At 52.2% G+C, this 17,938-nt stretch overlaps 1 protein-coding gene across 3 annotated transcripts; it reads right to left on the reverse strand.

Moving 5' to 3' along the window:
- Positions 1 to 3,210: 3,210 nt before the first annotated feature.
- On the reverse strand, positions 3,211 to 17,444 carry LOC142829359 (uncharacterized). Of its 3 annotated transcripts, none has more exons than XM_089778921.1 (4): positions 17,133 to 17,444; positions 11,599 to 11,681; positions 7,695 to 7,792; positions 3,211 to 6,902 (listed from the first exon to the last, which is right to left on the reverse strand). In XM_089778921.1, exons 1-4 carry the CDS (start codon positions 17,442 to 17,444, stop codon positions 5,197 to 5,199), a joined length of 2,199 nt encoding a protein of 732 aa, XP_089635047.1. In that variant the 3' UTR covers positions 3,211 to 5,196. The 3 variants fall into 3 exon arrangements, with proteins under 3 accessions (XP_089635047.1, XP_075785085.1, XP_089635048.1); XM_075928970.2 differs by lacking the exon at positions 17,133 to 17,444 and adding an exon at positions 13,457 to 13,593; XM_089778922.1 differs by lacking the exon at positions 17,133 to 17,444 and adding an exon at positions 12,418 to 12,534.
- Between the last annotated feature and the right edge of the window lie 494 nt (positions 17,445 to 17,938).

The following is a 17,938-nucleotide window of genomic DNA, read 5'->3' on the forward strand; positions in this document are numbered from 1 at the left end:
ATTATCTGGGGTGGGTGGGATGATAGCTGAGCATATTTCTCATTGACACAGGTGGCAAACAAGTTATGAGCTTGCTCTGTATTAAACTCTATACAGAGTAAAGCAGATTTATCTGGGGCTTTGGGCCCATTGTGTGCTGGGCCAAGTCCCCCTTTGACTGAGCCTTCCCAGAGCTGTTCTGATCTCAGGCTGTGTCTAGACTGGCAAGTTTTTCCGCAAAAATCATCTGCTTTTGCGGAAAAACTTGCCAGCTGTCTACACTGGCCGCTTGAATTTCCGGAAAAGCACTGATGATCTCATGTAAGATTGTCAGTGCTTTTCCGGAAATACTATGCTGCTCCCCTTCGGGCAAAAGTCTTTTTCCAAAAGACTTTAGCGCAAAAGGGCCAGTGTAGACAGCACAGTACTGTTTTCCGCAAAAAAGCCCCAATCGCGAAAATGGCGATTGGGGCTTTTTTGCAGAAAAGCGTGTCTAGATTGGCCACAGACGCTTTTCCGCAAAAAGCTTTTGCGGAAAAGCATCCTGCCAATCTAGACGCGCTTTTCCGAAAATGCTTTTAACGGAAAACTTTTCAGTTAAAAGCATTTTCGGAAAATCATGCCAGTCTAGACGTAGCCAGTGTGTCTGTGTTACCCTACTGAGGGCAGTGATTCCAACTCTGTGCCATACCTGGTGGAGTCCAGAGGTTCTGCCTCAGCAGGTCAGGGTGGCGGGGTGCCCCAGACAGCAGGCAGGTGGCCTCCATGGTATCTGTAGCACATCAAGTGACACACTCAAGAGGATCTTTGACTGAACCCATTACAATATGAGTGGTTGACAAAAGCCATGACCGAGGGGTATTAGTCACCCTTCACACAGCAGAAGCACCGCGGGGACTAGTCCTACATCACTTAATGATACTGTGTTATCGTCAGCCGGCTTGCTGCTGAAACTTAACCAACAAAATTTAGTTCAGCGAGCGAAAGCAACCTCCCCAGTTGTGCCCCCTGCTGGTGACATTGCAGGATTACAAGTCAGGGGCTATAGAAGACACAGGCAAATTGGGCTGGTTGAAAAGGACCCACTGCAATGTTTATTCTGAAGGCAAACGGGTTTCAGCGTAAAGAAAAAGATCTACTCTCCTTACAAAATCTGCCTGTCCTTTCACCTGAAAAGTTACTATTTTGGTGGCCAGAAAGATTCTTGGCTTCTGGCAAAATTTTCAGTTTCTGTCTGGAAAAAAAAATTGTTTATATCAAACCATCATGGGCTGTGCACCCTGGGTGAGAGATGGGACCGTCTCCTCGTCACCTTCCAGAACGGACAGACCCTAACAGGAGGGGCTTCTGCTGACCCCAGTGTGAGCTGGCTACGGAGCACAAGCACTACTTGGAGCAGAACTGCAACGTGGTTCCCCTACTGCCATGGGGCCCTTTTGGGGAGGGGGGGGTTCCTCTGGGTGCTCCCTTTCTCTGCACTGGGAGGGGTCTCCCCCACCACACCAAAAAGACTGAATCCTGCTACTCCCCAGGGCTACGGCTGAACTCCACTTCCCCTACTGAGAGCATTAAGGGTTAAACCCACAGATGTTAGAGTCCTGGGGGATCTAGACCAGCAATTACTAAGAGATGGGGTTAAGACAACAAAAGGTCTAGCCTGTGCCAGGGTCCTTAGCTCACCTGGGTCCTTAGCTCAGCCCTGCGCACTACAAAGGGGATAACGCTGGCTCAGTCATTGGGCTCAACGCTGGTGATCAAGGAAGGTCTCAATGTCTAGTTGGCAGCAGGTATACAGAGGTCAGCGCTGGGGCCGAGTTTGTTGAACATCCTCACTGACCATCTGGCAGAGGGACTGGACTGTGGCCTCAGCAGGTTTGCAGCCAACACTAAGCTGAGGGGACGAGGAAGATCCCTCCAATGTGTGTAGGTCACTCTGGACCCTCTCCCTACCCTGCAGCGTATCTACCTCGCCTCCCAGCTTAGGCGCATCCTGAGGCAGGTGCTGGCAGAAGAGAGAACTGAGGCCTGCCAGCCTGAGCTGGGTCCTTCTGGGGTTTCAATGATGCTGGGAATGAACTTTTAGGACTCCAAAGACCAGTTCACCAGGGAGTGCCTGGGCCCAGCAACTTTGCCTCAGTGTCTCCTTCCCAAGTTGGAGACCACAGGACCCAGCATTCCAGAGACGCGCTATGGCAGCTGGGGGTTGCTACCAGTGTCCTCCAAAGAGCGCCAACCAGATTTACCAGTGAGCCCTGCTCTCCTCAGCAGAGAGGAGCCGAGTGAGGGGTAAGAGGAGGTAACATTTTCAAATGCAGCAGAAACCCAAGCCTGGGGCGCAGGAACGCTGGGGTCCTTGGTCTTGTTATCTTTTCCTGGCCCGTCAGGCAGGAAGCCCTCGGATTTGGATACAGCATAAAACTTTCCTCCTCAAACCCTTTTCTTTTGTAAACGACCACTGTCACTGTGGGCATGAGCCTCTGCATCTTAGAGCACAAGCCTCTTTGCCCTGAGTTAACACTTCCGTTAACCCAGGCTGCTGCAGGTTTTAGCAGCCACCATGTGGGCCAATTGCCACTCGAAGGGGACAGTGCACTGCCCTCAGCAGCTGTGTGCGCGCGCGCAGGGTCACACTGATTCAAAAATCTGAACATCAGTGCAGATGGGGAGTGTCTCCCTCAAAGCTCCACTCCAGTCCCGCCAGGTTTTGAGCTGGAAGCAGGAATTACTGGGGGTAGAGTGTCTGGCCTTGAGATGGTTTTTTTTTTAATGTTTGGGTTTGGCTCTGATCTTCAAGGCAATTAATGCCCCAGCTACATGGGAGACCGAATTTCAAACTGGCACAGCAGGGTAATGCAGACCCCACAACCAGGACACAGGCGGCGAGAAGGAAGGCGTGGCCAGAGGGGACTGACTGAATGCACTTTGACATACTGTCAGACTTTCCTTTGTGAACAGTCCTTTACAGCACAACTGATACTTGCAATCCTGACCCAGCTCAATAAACCCTATGTCTGATCTCCCCATCTTGTCCCCAACCCTTTTCTACCCACTAATTCCAGAACCATGTGACATCTGCCTCTGGCCTTTTTCGCAGCATTAAAAAAAGACCATTTCCCCCTCTTGTTTGTTGCTGTTCCACGACTGCTCCTCCCATGCTCTGTGAGAGCCCCTCACGCAATACCTGAGCCAAAGCCTGTGGGCTGTTCAAAGAAACAACATGCACACTGCTGCGCCTTTAGTCACTATTGTATTTATTTTACACTCAAAGAATTCTAACAGGTTAGTGAGGCGCGGCGTCCCGGTTAGACACTAGCAAATATCACTATCTCCTAGCTGTTTGGTAATTCTATTTGTGTTTAGCATTTCCACCAGATATATCCGATACGGAGAGGTAGGGCTCACTGGTCTGTCATTCCCGAGAGCACCCCGAACGGCTTTGGTAAAATCACTTGCAAGACACACACGAGAGAGTCTGTCGCCATCACGCTCTGCATTAATGCAGGGATTGCTCGCCGAGCTCAAAAACTCTTTATCCATAGAGGAGTCCCTGCTAGCCCAGATGGACATGGAGAGGGGATGGGCTAGGGAGGGAACCCACGAGTCCTGGGTGCCAAGTTTCTGGTCTGATCGCAAAGATGATCATGTTAGAAAAGAGCTTTTCCTGGAAAGTGGGTCACGTTTACAGTGAAGTTTTCTGCGTGCCTGGCTGAGAGCAGAAGGAGCAAATACCATCCCCACACGTAGCTGTTCTGTTGTTCTGTCGAGCCAGGATGCTCTCATTGTAACTGCGCATTAGTGATGGGAGTGCTTTCCAAATGGGGACTGTCTCAAACCTGGGATTCATTTAGCTCAGGGTCCTGCCTCAGGCACTGGCTAGCACCAGATGCTGCAGAAGGTGGTGTGAAACCCCCCTAGGTGAGGTAATTATGCTTATGAATGTCTCATTCTAATAGCTAGAGATGATCTTAAACCCTGGAACGTGAGGTTTAATATCCCGTCTAAACCCGCTTCTTTATCATTCACTAGCATACTGGTCTTGTTAGCCACATAGACACTGGCTAAGTTCTCAGCGTGAGCAGCAGCTTGCGACAGGTTGTTCCACGATTTGACGACATGTTGCATGGGAGAGTCCTGAGGAATCGGTGGAGGCTACAAGCCAGTTTTGCAAAAAGAAAAAGATGGACAGTCAGGTGGCCAAAAACAGCAAGGGGCCAGGAGGGCACATAGATCAGGAATGTGATGGGTTTCCAAAAAGAAATAAATCTCCCTCCTCTGAGCTTAAAGGGCTCATGTCCTTCTACAACCTTCTGAATACAGGGAGACGCTCTCAGTCTTTGCTGCTTTCCCGAGCCCATCGTGGGTTGGAATTTGTGGAAAGTGTCCATTTCTCCCCACCCCTACTTTCCTGTCTCTCTGCTCCTTTCTGACCAACAGCCCCACCTCACCTTCCACCCTGTGGTTAACAAAATTATTGAAGAGTTGCCTCTCATCTTAGTCACATCAGACCGCAGAGTAGTTTCTCCTCTCCCCCTCCCCCTCAATAACAAAACTGCAGCAGAGTCAGCAAAACAAGTTTAGTTTCAGTGTCATCAGAGATCTGCTAAATATAAGGGTTGCACAATGATCACCCAACAGAGACAGTGAAATCTCAGCTCGCTGGGGTGTGCAAACAGGACTGGGCCAATACCCCACGAGCGGCCGTCCTGCATTGGATGGACAGGCAGTGGACAGCAGTACATGTAAATCAGGGAGGGTCACTGACTGTTCAGTAACAGGCATGAAAGGGGCCTGAACTCACTGTCTGCCTGTGCAACACCCGGCCCAACGGGCCTTGATCTCGGTCACGGTCTGTCTATGCAGCACCCAGTACAATGGGGCCTAGATCTCAATCTGCCTCCATGTGCCATGGCTGGATCCTGCATCCCCCATGAGTGGGACCAGCCAGGGCCACCCTGATGCAAGACAGGGTGGGCTCTCCAACATGCCCATGGGATGTCCTGATGGTCCCCATACTGGGCCCCCTAGCTTGGGAGTAGGAGGGGGAAGCAGGGAGGGGTCCCAGTGTTGCCCTGGCTCCTGGGAGTCCCCATAGGGGGTCCATATCTGGAGATGGGGCTTACTGTTCCCATATGTGGGGGGTCTTCCAGCTCAGGCAGGCCCAGAGCGTCCCAACACAGGGTCCCCCCCACAGCTCAGGTAGGTCCCAGCACAGCTCCCCTAGCTGAGATGCGTCCTCTGGTGCTTGCTGAAGGCCGAGCTCCAGCAGAAGCTCTTGCCGCACTGGCCGCACTGGTAGGGGCGCTCGCCGGTGTGGGTGTTCTGGTGCTCCAGCAGGTTGGCGCTCTGGCGGAAGCTCTTGCCGCACTGGGGGCAGCGGTAGGGGCGCTCCCCGGTGTGGGTGCGCCGGTGTTTGATGAGGTGGGAGTTCTGGCAGAAGCTCTTGCCGCACTGCGGGCAGGTGTAGGGGCGCTCGCCCGTGTGGGTGCGCTGGTGCTGGATCAGGTTGGAGCTCTGGCGGAAGCCCTTGCCGCACTCGGTGCAGCGGTAGGGCCGCTCCCCGGTGTGGGTGATCTGGTGCTTGGCCAGGTAGGAGCCCAGGGCGAAGCTCTTGCCGCAGATGCTGCAGCGGTGCAGCTTCTGGCCGGCATGGGTGCGCCGGTGCTCTGCCAGGTTGGAGCTCTGGCTGAAGATCTTGCCGCACTCGGGGCACTTGTAGGGCTTCTCGCCGGTGTGGGTCACCTGGTGCCGCAGCAGCTTGGAGCTCTGGCCGAAACTCTTGCCGCACTCAGGGCACTTGTAGGGCTTCTCCGCCAAGCGGCAGCTGCGGCGGTGCTCGGCCAGCCGGCAGCTCCACAGGAAGCTCTGGCCGCACTGCGGGCAGCGGAAGGGCTGCTCCCGCTGGTGGTGCCGCAGGCCGGCACTCTGGGCATAGCCCTTGCCGCACGCCGAGCACTTGAAAGGCTTCTCCTCCCCGTCGGCACAGTGCCGGGTGCGCCGGTGCCGGGCCAGCTTGGCGCTCTCCAGGAAGCACTCCCCGCAGTCGGAGCAGGTGAAGGCCTCGTCGCCGGCGTGGGTGCGCTGGTGCACCAGCAGCGTGGCGTTCTGGTGGAAAGCCTCCCCGCACTCGGCACACCGGTAGGGCTTCTCGGCGCCGTGTTGGCTGGCTCGGTGGGCAGCCAGGGCCGCGCTCCAGCCAAACCCCTCCCCGCATTCCCCGCAGCGGTAGGGGCCCTGGCCGCCGGTGTGGGTGCGCTGGTGCTTGGCCAGGTCGGAGCTGACCACGAAGCTGCGCCCGCACTCCAGGCAGTGGTAGGGCTTCTCCCCGGTGTGGGTCCGCCGGTGGGTCACCAGGGTGGACTTGCGGCCGAAGCTGCGCCCGCACTCATCGCAGCGGTAGGGCCGCTCCCCGGTGTGGGTGCGCTGGTGGTGCACCAGGGTGGAGCTCTGGCTGAAGCGGGCGCCGCACTGGTGGCAGCGGAAGGGCTTCTCGCCGGTGTGGATGCGCTGGTGCTCCAGCAGGGTGGAGCCGCGACTGAACTTCTTCCCGCACTCGGGGCAGCTGTGGGGCTTTTCGCCCGCATGGGATTTCTGGTGCTCCAGCAGCGACGAGCTCCAGGTGAAGGCCTTGCCGCACTGGTGGCAGCGGTAGGGCCGCTCCCCAGTGTGCACCCGCTGGTGTTTGATCAGGTTGGAGCTCTGGGCGAACCCCTTGCCGCACTCGGAGCACCGGAACGGCTTGTCCTCCGCACCGCAGGCCTGCTCGCCCGCCCCCGCACCACCCCACCGCCCCTGGGGCCTCTCGGAGCTCCCGCAGGAGTCGTCCCCTTCGGAGCGGGCTGAGAACGGCCCTTCTGCATCCCCATCTTCGTCCTCCTGCTCTGGCACATCGTCAGCCTCCTCGTCCTCACTCAGGACCCCGTCATCTGGCGGAAGGCAAAGGGAGAGAGGCAACCAGACACACGTCAGTCACACCCAGGGGAGGAGGGGTCCCATGGGGAGGGAGGGCTCTGTACTGGGAGTCACAGCGGTCAAGGCCAGAACAGCCCCCTGCCTAGCCCCCTAGCGATTCCCGCCTCTGGCCTAGTAACCCCTGGCTGAGCTGGCGCGGAGCTGGAGGAAGAGACGTCTAGGACGGGTCAGGAGTAGTCTGCCACAATGATTTTTCTGACGGAAAATAACCGTTTCTGCAAACTTGCCATCTGCCCCAGGCAAACTTCCATTTTCTGTTATGAAAATTGAAATGAAAGCCCCAGCTCAGCAGATTTTTGATGCTCAGGAGATGCAGACCCCGGGCTCGCTGGCTCCCTGGGGGCTGGCAGCTACTGCCAAACACTCAGTGAAGAACAAGGGGCTGTGCAGTGGAAGTGGAAATCACAAAGGCTGAACGTTCTCCACGTGGTGTATCGATAGCTCGTGGAACTCTGCTACCAGACGTAGCCCAGGCCGAGAGCTTAGCAGGATGGGCTGTCTGGGAGCTGCACAGGAACAACCACAGCTACTTAATGCTGATGCCATGAGCCGATCTTTGTCAGAAACCAAGATGGGATCTAACGTGGCAGCAGATTAGCCCCAATCTGCAACTGCAGGTTCTCCCAGCTTCCCTGCAAGATCCGCTGGAGACGGAAGACTGGGCTAGACAGATCCGGGCACTGATCCAGTCTGGCAACTCCCTACTGTCCTACTCCCCCTGAAAGTTCCCTTCCAGGATTCCTCACCTGTCAGGACAACTCTCAGCTCCTCCCGCTCATCGGAGTCACACAGATCCTCCTCTCGCTCCATCCACGAGAACTCCGCCGAGTGCGCCAACGGGAAGCTTGTGGGTGGGGAGAGACGACAGGAGACGGCCATTAGCACGGGCAAGGTACCAGATCCCAGGTCCACGCTGCTCCCCACTGGGACCCCAGGAGTCAGCTGACAAAGCTGAGACATTTTTATTGCGAGCCATAAACGGAGCCAGCTCAGGCCTGGAAACCCCCGTCACAGGGCTAGGGATGTTAAATATCGGTTAACTGAATAGTCAATTAACCTCATGAATTCCTATTGGTTAGTCGACTATTCTATAGCCCCGGAGGGTGGGTCTGGAAGCTGGTCCCACCCTTCAGAACCCCCATCCCACTACACAGGGATGAGGGTCAGATCACATGACCAGGGCCTACACATGTAGATTAGAACCTTTCCACCGCGTCTCGGACTTTAGCTACATTGGGAATGAAGCAGCAATTCCAGCCCGGTGCAAATCTCCCATGTAAACTACCAAGATTCCGTCAACTACCAAGATTTGCATCAGTTGAATGCTGATGCTGAGGGGCTCCATCAGCACAAATAGAAGGCTTCGGTCTACACAGGATGGGGGGGCAGAGAGCAGACTATCACACAAAGCACTTAGCAGCGAGTGCCTTACGACGAGCATTTGACCCCTCAGGTGGGAGGCCGCTTTGGCCTGGCCCTGAAGTTAAAAATGATTGAAGAGAATATGGCTCTTCCAATGCACACTCCAAACCAGGCGACATTAACTCGCCTCTCTGCATGGTACCCACACAGCCTGCGGCGCTGGAACAAGGAACAAATTGCAGAGAGCGGGACAGGGAAAATGGGGAGGAACAAGCTGTTGGCGCCAAATAATTTTGCCAACCCAAAGAGTTAAAAAATGCTAAGCCAGGCCCCTCTCGTGTCAGAGCATCTTAAAAATTAAATTATTTTCAAGCACTTATGGGATTTACTCCTCCTTCCCCAACCACAAGGGCTGGAAATATCCTCTCGCCAACATAAAAGTATGAGTCTCCCACCGACACAGTTGCAGGGGTTTTTAGGGAGAATAAAACAGTTAAAAATCACAAAGCTTGTGGTTAAAAAAAAAAAAATCACCAGTCCTGGCAACAATGGTGAGTGAATGCAAATAAACTGGCCCCGCTACAGCCCATGGGGATTACCGGATTGGCTCAGCACCATGGTCTGGCTAGCCCAGTCTCTCCTGGCAGAAGGTGATGCAAGAAGCGCCACTGTTTAGAGATTCGTAAATTTAGCAGGGCCCATTGTGCCCATCCAACCTGGCCACCTGCCTAAAGCAGGCCAGAGAATCTCCCCCCAAGATTCCTACCTCTGGCCCAGTAACTCCTGGCTGAGCTAGAGTGGAGCTTTGGGAAAGAGACACCCCATCTCCACTGACAAGGCTCCTGGTGAGGGAGAATTCAGCCCATCCCTAGCAGAGCTCTTCCAACAGTTAATTCTCCTCACTGGTAAATATGGGCTCTTTATTTCCAGCCTGGATTGGTCTCCTTTCAGCCCCCAGCCAGTGGATCTGGCTCAGCCTTTTCCTGGAGATTAAAGACCCCTCTGCTCTCAGCAATCCCCTACTCATGTTGGTGCTCACAGACTGGGATCATGTCACCTCTTAACCTTCTCTGAGTAAACTGAAAACATCAAGCGCCGTCAGTCTCTTCATCGGCAACAGATATTCTGGTGAATCACTCTTGTGGCTCTTTTCTGAGCCACAGTTTCTCAGCTTCGGAAGTGTGGGTCCCATATCCAATAGGTGTCTCACCAATAATGTTCCCTCTAATTTTTTTCCATCCACTTGTGGAATAAATTTTATGATGTGCACTGAGAAACACAAGCTGGCGGCTGTGGGCACTCTACTGATCAGCTGAGTGGCACTGGAATCTCACCCAAGCGCTCATCTTACAGGGAATACTGCTCACCAATGCCATAGGCAGGAAGTCTTCATACCCCCCTGCCTACATAGCCAAAGATCAAGTTTGCCTTCCCAGTATCGCACCGGGATCGCCGAGTCCAGATGTTTTGACCTATCCTTTCTAGAGCCACTGCTCTCCAGGATAATGGCTCCCAGCCTGGATGTAAGACCCACATCCTTCCTGCCCAGCTGTGGGACCCTGCACTTGGCTGGTGTAGTAAGTTAAGGGTCAGTAACATGGAGGCAGCAGGCCTGAATAGAGGCCTGTAACATGAAAACAGAAATAGGCCTGCAATCCAGTGAGCAAGATTTTGGTTCAGTAACACACAGGAGCCAAGAAAGAGACCCTATTGATAATTGTGTACGTTAGATTGAGCATGGAAGGACACAGGGAGGCACTGGGTACAAACTGTAAGCCAAAGGGGAGTAACGGAACATCTTAATAAGAAATGTCTTGGTACAAGACTCCCCAAAAACTAATGCACATACCGACCTAGGTTCAGGACCGGGTCAAGACTGACAGCATGAAGGATAGTAAACAAGCCCCCCTTCCGTAAGGTGAGGGGTAGTATCTAGGCAAGAGGGTGGCAACCTGGTATGTAAAGAAATGATGTAAGTTGTTTGTACCTGTCTATAAAAGGACACCGCAGAGGGTGCTCTCCGGCCGACCTTGGGGAGGGGGGCACACTAGGCGCCTGAACGGCAGGTGTCATTGCCTAAACTTACAGAATGCAGAGTAGCTTAACTTTGACTAACTGCTGCTAATATCTGATATATGGCAATAGGCCTGCCCGGTGTTGGTACCTTGTCAACGCAGGCCATAGCGCCCAGTGGTGTAACATTGTACTGATCTCTGTTACCAACTGGTAGAGATTCGCATTTGACAATAAACCTGCTCGACTGATTTCAAACCTTGCCTGCATCTGTCGTTTCCGGGGCCTCTCAGAGATCTCCTGTGTTGACCCAAGTGCACGGGGTCTAACACTCTAGATAAAGGGAGTACCGATTGTTACGCACGCAGCCGAAAGTTTATCATCACCGACAGAGTAGAGGTCCTGCCAGGAGCGTGCCAGGACGACCCTGACCGGACGACGCTGACACTGACAGTCCAGACCACCGAAGGTACAGAAGTAGGAAGGCATCGAGGTACGACAGCTGGGTTCCAACATACACTATTCAAATGAGCCCAGATTACCAAGCAACTCAGGTGGCTCTGTGTCCCCACTGTGTCTCTACCACTCCCACCCATCCTTGTGCCGGCTACCGCAGCGATTTTTGTGTTTAGTTTATGATTCATGTTGCAATTGTATTTTCCGTCAGAGGATCATCTCCTGCAGGGACAGACGCCTCTGTTCCCTGCTAATAATGGAGCACAAGCAGGTTGTGTGAAGAGGCCTGTATTACATTGTGGGTGCATAAGTCAGTGGTTAAATTTCCAAGCAGCTCCCATTGAGAACAATTAACAGAGTCCCCCTGGCCCTAGCATTTTGCTTGCATGTCACTGTACGTCACTATGTGCCTGGTGTCTCCATTTAGACTGTAAGTGCTTGAGCGTAGGGACTTTCACTGCCTGTCGGTGTAGCACCCAGGTATTACTGCTGATACCACCATGATACCAAGAGACCCTAAGCGAGATCAGGGTTCTGTTGCTGCTAGCACGGCACAGACTTTGAATCACTGCTCCAATATGGACTTACCATGCCCCTGCTGAATCCATTCCCCCGTTTCACTGCTAGAGACACTGTCCAGCCCAGACAGAGTCCATGAGGTCACCCAGAAAGCATGCGGCAGCAGGAACTGAATCCAAATCGCTACAGCCCCAGGCCTATATCTCAGCTCTCCCCCCCCCCCACGCCAGCTTGGCAGCACCGTAAGTACATCACGTGCTTAATCCTGTAAGGGCACATGACCTGGGCTTGGGCCATTACCTCTCCTCGCTGGGGTCCTCCAGTGGAAAGGGGCCATTGCTTTCAGCATCAACCAGAAACTCAGGGTACGTCACAGACTCCACCTAGGACAGGAGAGAGGCAGGAGTGTAGAGGTATTCACAACAGCCTACTGGAAGGGGACAGCCGGGCAGAGCCATCCCACTGAGCCAGCTCCTCAGAGCAAGAAAGGAGTTGTTCCCAGCTCCCAAGAGCCTCTGTGCTGGAAAAGGCCACACACTGCAGGTGCCTGTCCCACAGCGAACACGCACACACAGGGACCACGGTAAATATCACAATCTTTTTCTTTCGAATGTCATGTTCAATGCTATATTTCTTCATCAAAATTAATATTACAATCACACACATACACACAGACCCTTCCTCCAATATGGAAGGAACACACACACATTCTGGGATAACCTACACGCACGCTGGGGTTCAGAGTACATCACAGGTGCATGGATATAGACACACACAGAGGTCCCAGGGTAAATCACACACACACTGAAGTCCTGGGGATAAGTGACACAGGCCTGCGTACAAACACACAATATTTCACACACGTGCGTGCACACCCACATCCCTTTAGTAAATTCCACATATACACAAGGATCCCGAGGTAAATCACACTGACATCCCAAACACTCTCACGCACACACTGAATCCAGTGTGGGGTGTGTGCGTGAAGCACGCATGCACGGACACATGCTCACACAGGCATATGTGCACACGCATCCCAGGGGTCTGTCACAGAAACATGCTGGGTCCAGGGCATAAATCACAAACACGTCTTGGGGCACAGCATAGACAGATACTCACTGGGATCCAGGAGGTACATCACCCTCTCTTACACACACGGGCCTTGAGGGCACAGCGCACACACCCCCCCACGGGTCCTTAGGGCACAGCACGCGTGCGCACACACACACGGGTAACACATATGGGCCTTTAGGGCACCACACACACACACAAACGGGGAGAGGGGGCACAGCACACACACACAGGGAGGGGGGCACAGCACACACACACAGGGAGGGGGGCACAGCACACACACACACACACACACGGGGGGGCACAGCTCACACACACACACACACACACACACGGGTGTAACACACACACACACACGGGGGGGCACAGCACACACACACGGGGGGGCACAGCTCACACACACACACACACGGGGGGGCACAGCTCACACACACACACACGGGGGGCACAGCTCACACACACACACACACACGGGGGGGCACAGCACACACACACACGGGGGGGGGCACAGCTCACACACACCCGGGGGGGGGGGGGGCACACACACACACACACACACACACACGGGGGGCACAGCTCACACACACACACACACGGGGAGGGGGGGCACAGCTCTCACACACACACACACGGGGAGGGGGGGCACAGCTCACACACAGGGGGAGGGGGACACACACACACACACACACACACAGGGGGAGGGGGACACACACACACACCCCCACGGGTGTAACACCGCAGCAGGCCCGGGGGGGGGGCTCCAGGGCCCATCTCGCCGGCTGCGCGCAGACGCCGCTGCGGGGCGGGGAGAAGGGCCCCGGGACGCCCCCGCAGGCCGCACGGCCCGGCCCGGCCCCTTTGTCCGCCTGCGCCCGGCCCCGCGCGCCCGCCCCGGCCCCGCGGCCCCCCGAGCGCCCCGCCCGCCCGCCGAGCCGCGGGGCAGCCCCAGAGACGGGGGCGGCCTGGAGCAGCCCCCCCCCCGGGCCGCCCCTTGCTGCGGGGGGGGGTCCCCGCTGCGCCGGGCGCTGCCGTCCGGGTGCGAGTCCCCGGCCCGTCCCCCCCCCGGCCCGGAGCGCGCGGGACCCACCTTCTCCATGGCCCCCCCGGGCTCGCGGCGCTGCAGCCCGCGAGGGGTTAAACGCCCCGGACAATGCGGGGAGGCAGGAAGGGGCCGCGGGGGGAGGCTCCTCCCCCCGGCTCACGCCATTGGCCCGCCCGCCGGCCCCCGGGGAGCAGGCAGCGCGGGGCTGCCCCGGCCCGGGCCCGCACGCGACGGGCTCCCAGCACCCCTGTGCGAGGCGGGCCCCTCCCGCTCAGCCCCTGGGCTGCAGCCCCGCCGTGTGACTCTGGACGTGTCACTTCCCCTCTTTGTGCCTCCGCTTCCCTCCCGCTCCTTTGTGTCTGCCCTACGCGCCGTGTAAACGCCGCCGGGCAGGGATTGTCCCGCACAACAGGAGCGAGAGCCGCTCGGCATTTCTGCCCTACAAGCAGCCAGTGCCTTCTGCACGCAGTCCCCAGGCTGAATCGCTGCAGTGGCTTCTCTGTGAGCCCTTGCAGGCAGCTTGTTAGTCTTGCTGTCTGGCTGAATTTAATGAACACCTGCCAAAACAAAGCAAGCCTAATTAGACTGAGCTCAGTCATTCCCTGTGTCATTGCACCTTCAAAAGCAAAGTCTCAAAACCTCTACATCTCGCCTCTGGGACACAGTTTCTCTATTCCAAAATATTATCTTGGCTGGTCATTAACCGAGGTAGGGACCTGCCTGTTTTTAGTTTCTAGATGCACATGCTATGTAGTTAACCACTAGCCTAAGACCTAGAGAGATCTTGGTTCAAATCTCTACTGTGTTATAGAAAAAAACCAACAAAGAGTCTGGGTAGCACTTTATAGACAAAACATGTAGATGGGATCATGAGCTTTTGTGGGCACAGCCCATTTCTTCAGATGGACTCCCTACCAGACCTTGTACAAGTAACTTAGACCTAGTCTATGATAAAAAAAAGTGTTCACTGATATAACTGTTGCATTGGTTTTATGAGTGAAATGAGCTTAATTGACACACATTTTTATGTCAGTATAATTGTGCCTAGACAAGGCCTTTTGCGAGTATAGATTTTTTTTTAAGTGCACTATAACTGGTGTTACTATACCAGCAAAAGTTTATGCTGTATATTTGACCTCCATCTGGAAAAATGAGAATAGCTCCCTACTTCAAAAGAGTGTTGTGTAGATAAATACATTAAAGATTTACTTTGGTGAAATGGGACCATATCAAATGTCTCGGATAACACACATTAAAACTATGGTCTTAAGACTGCAAAGTCATATACAGAAAAATTAGGAAATGCCAGAGTTAAGGTTCCCGGAATGTTAACTCTGCCCTTTTCTGCGTATGCATTAAAATGCAATCTCTCCAAGGCGCTCTCGTCTCATTTATATTTCCTGGACATGGAACGTCATTTATCATCTGCCTTTACAGCACCTAGTGCAAATGCAACTAATAAATAATCATTATAACGGAGTCCAATGTGATCGAGAGTTTTAGGAATTACCACAATATAAACGTTAAATAAAACCAATAATAATAGTTCAGATGTTTTTAAGTAAAAGCCTTTTTTTGTTAGAAATTGCCTTGGGAAATACTAAATATTTTATGAAAAACTGATGCTACCAAAATAATTATTTTTGGTGAAAAACACAATTTTATGTGTTTTTCAATTCCATGTATTTAATTTTTAAATTATTTCAATATTTTTATCAAAACCACTTTATTAAAAAAAACCAGGCATTTAATAAACAAATGAATTCAGTAATAATAATGAGTCCTAAGGCACCTTAAAGACTAACAGGTTTATTTGGGCATAAGCTTTCATGGGCTTTTAAAAACCCACTAACCCTTATACCCAAATAAATCTGTTAAAGTTGTTGTTCTTGTGGGTACACGCTAACACAGTTACTCCTCTGATACTAATTTCAGTAATTTTTTTAAAAGGTAAAGAATTTGTAATAAATTGCAAAAAAAATCCAATTAAATTAGAGCAGTTTCAAATATGAAACCAAAAAATTGACATCATTCCTTAAAACATATTTTTATCAGACCTACTTGTTAATCAACATTCATTTTTATATTAATAACATACTAATTGCATCACATACTTTTTCCCTTATTGGAGCAGAGTTAAGGTTGCATGGACAACCTTAATTCTCATATTTCTCAATTTCTGAATGCTTGACTTTGCAACTTTAAGAAAATACATTTAATACAGTTTTGAAGAGTAGCTGGAGGATACAAAGTTTCCTAGATTTTTTTAGAAAGTTGAAATAAAAAACCCAGAAATTCTAACATGTGGAGTAGTGACAACTCCAACATATCTCAAGTGGAATTTGAACCCATGCTTTGAAATAAATATCTAGGTATCAGTTGAATGTTTTGCTTTTGTGTGTCCCTAATACTGATCTGCTGGTTTCTTTTTCCTTGTCTAAGGGTGTGTCCACAAAGCAGGGCTTAACTTGAAATAAGCTATGCAAATTGAGCTACGTCAATTGCATAGCTTATTTTGAAATAGCTTATTTTGAAATTGGGAGCATCTACACAGCACTTATTTTGAAATAGAGCATTCTTCCTCTGACTTTCCCTACTCCTCATACAATGGGGCTATGTCTACACTGGCACCCTTTTCCGGAAATGCTTAAAACGGAACAGTTTTCGGTTACAAGTATTTCCGGAAATAGCGCGTCTACATTGGCAGGATGCTTTTCCAGAAAAGCACTTTTTCTGGAAAAGCGTCCGTGCCAATGTAGACGCACTTTTCCACAAAAAAGCCCCGATCGTCATTTTTGCGATCAGGGCTTTTTTTGCAGAAAACACTACTGTGCTGTCTACACTGGCCCTTTTCCGGAACAGTTTTCCGGAAAAGGACTTTTGCACGAACGGGAGCAGCATAGTTTTTCCGGAAAAGCACTGATGATTTTACAGTAGATCATCAGTGCTTTTCCGGAAATTCAAGGGGCCAGTGTAGACAGCTGACAAGTTATTCCGGAAAAGCGGCTGATTTTCTGGAATAAGTGGCCAGTGTAGACACAGCCTGAGGGTTACAGGAGTTGGAGTAAGAAGGCCTCTAGCTTGGCAGCATTTCGACATTATTTTGAAATAACTGCCTGCTGTGTAGATGCGGACTAAGTTATTTCAAAATAACACTAGTTATTTCAAAATAATGTTGCTGTGTAGACATACCCCAAGTGAGTTAGGACTCCTAGTTTCTACTTAAGCGGCGAGGAGTCCTGTGGCACCTTATAGACCACAAGTAGTTTCTACTTGTGGCTCAAGGCAGGCAGCAGAATCTAGTGGGTGAGAACAGAGGAAGAAGGGGCAAGCTAGGATAGCTGGGTTCCATCCCTGCTCTAAGAAGAGGTAAGTCCCAGAGCACTGGACTAGGACTCAGGATTATTGGCATCGATCACTGACTTGAGATAGGCAGTGTGTTCTAGTAGGATCAGGGAGTCCTAGCTTTTGACCATGAGCTTGTGCAAGTCATTTCCCTTTCAGAAGAACAAGGACAACAAAACTCCTTGTAAAGTGCTATGAGGCTCACAGATGGTAACTGCAGTTATTACATTTGAGTTTGCCACAGATATCAGTAACTGCTGGATATTTTGAGTAAGAAAAACAAGACAGCTTGGAGGCCATCACTTCGTGACTCCTATGCAGCAGGTATTCCAACATGGTCTGTCTGGGGAAGGATACCTCTAGGGTTTGTACTAACCTTGCTTTCCTTGCACAGGAAGTGAAAATACAGCTGTGTAAAGCTCAGCCCTCCTCCTCGGAGTCTGCATTCAGGTTTGTTTATGTCCTTGTTATAGATTGTCACAGTTTTTATGCAGCCAATCAGGAGTGTTGGGGGCATTGACCAAACCATCAGACAAGTGGGATTTCCCAGGAGGGGTGTCTGTGAGTATTCCGAACTATTACATTTATTTTCCCAATGTATGAACGTTGTTTTCCTTGTCTCTTCCTGACAGCTAGACTCTACCCACCCCGCCAGCTTTTTCCACACCAACCTGCTGATAAATATCATCCAAAGTGAAAGGCCTAGTGGCCTAGAAGATCAGGCACTAGGTGGGATACTGGAGACCTGAGTTCTGTTCTTGGCTCAGCCAAGGAACTGCTAAATAACCTTGGGCGAATGCTCTCTATGGCCCACTCTGTTTATTGAGGCAGTGAGCTCTGTTGAGCAGGAACTGCGTCTCACTGTGGGTCTATGCAGCAAGGGGGCTCAACTCAGTTGCTGTGTGTCATTACAGCATCAGGAACAATGAGGCCTTCGTCTTGGCCACAGTATGTCTCAGGAGCAACAGAACCAAGAGCTCATTCACTGTGTACTTTGCAGCCCTTGGTTGTTATGTGCTTGTGCACTGCTCAGCATGGCCAAGCCCTGATATCTTGCACCACACAAAGCACTCAGTGGGGGCAGTGGGGGCGGAAGGGGCCATATGTCCCTTAGATAGATATGCCTTCGCAGGACCTCACATGACAGGTTCCCAGTCTCCATGGGGCCTTTCAAGCACGACT

The sequence above is a fragment of the Pelodiscus sinensis genome, chromosome 5 (genome assembly GCF_052426305.1).
Source record: "Pelodiscus sinensis isolate ZL-2025 chromosome 5, ASM5242630v1, whole genome shotgun sequence".
NCBI classification, from domain to species: domain Eukaryota; kingdom Metazoa; phylum Chordata; order Testudines; family Trionychidae; genus Pelodiscus; species Pelodiscus sinensis.

Coding starts and splice junctions, on each gene's coding strand:
- LOC142829359 (XM_089778921.1), bottom strand. CDS start 17,444: ATGATATTTATCAGCAGGTTGGTGTGGAAAAAGCTGGCGGGGTGGGTA. Junction 11,682..17,132: donor TCCTGTGCAAGGAAAGCAAG/GTTAGTACAAAC, acceptor CTCCTGTCCTAG/GTGGAGTCTGTGACGTACCC. Junction 7,793..11,598: donor GAGGACCCCAGCGAGGAGAG/GTAATGGCCCAA, acceptor CCCACCCACAAG/CTTCCCGTTGGCGCACTCGG.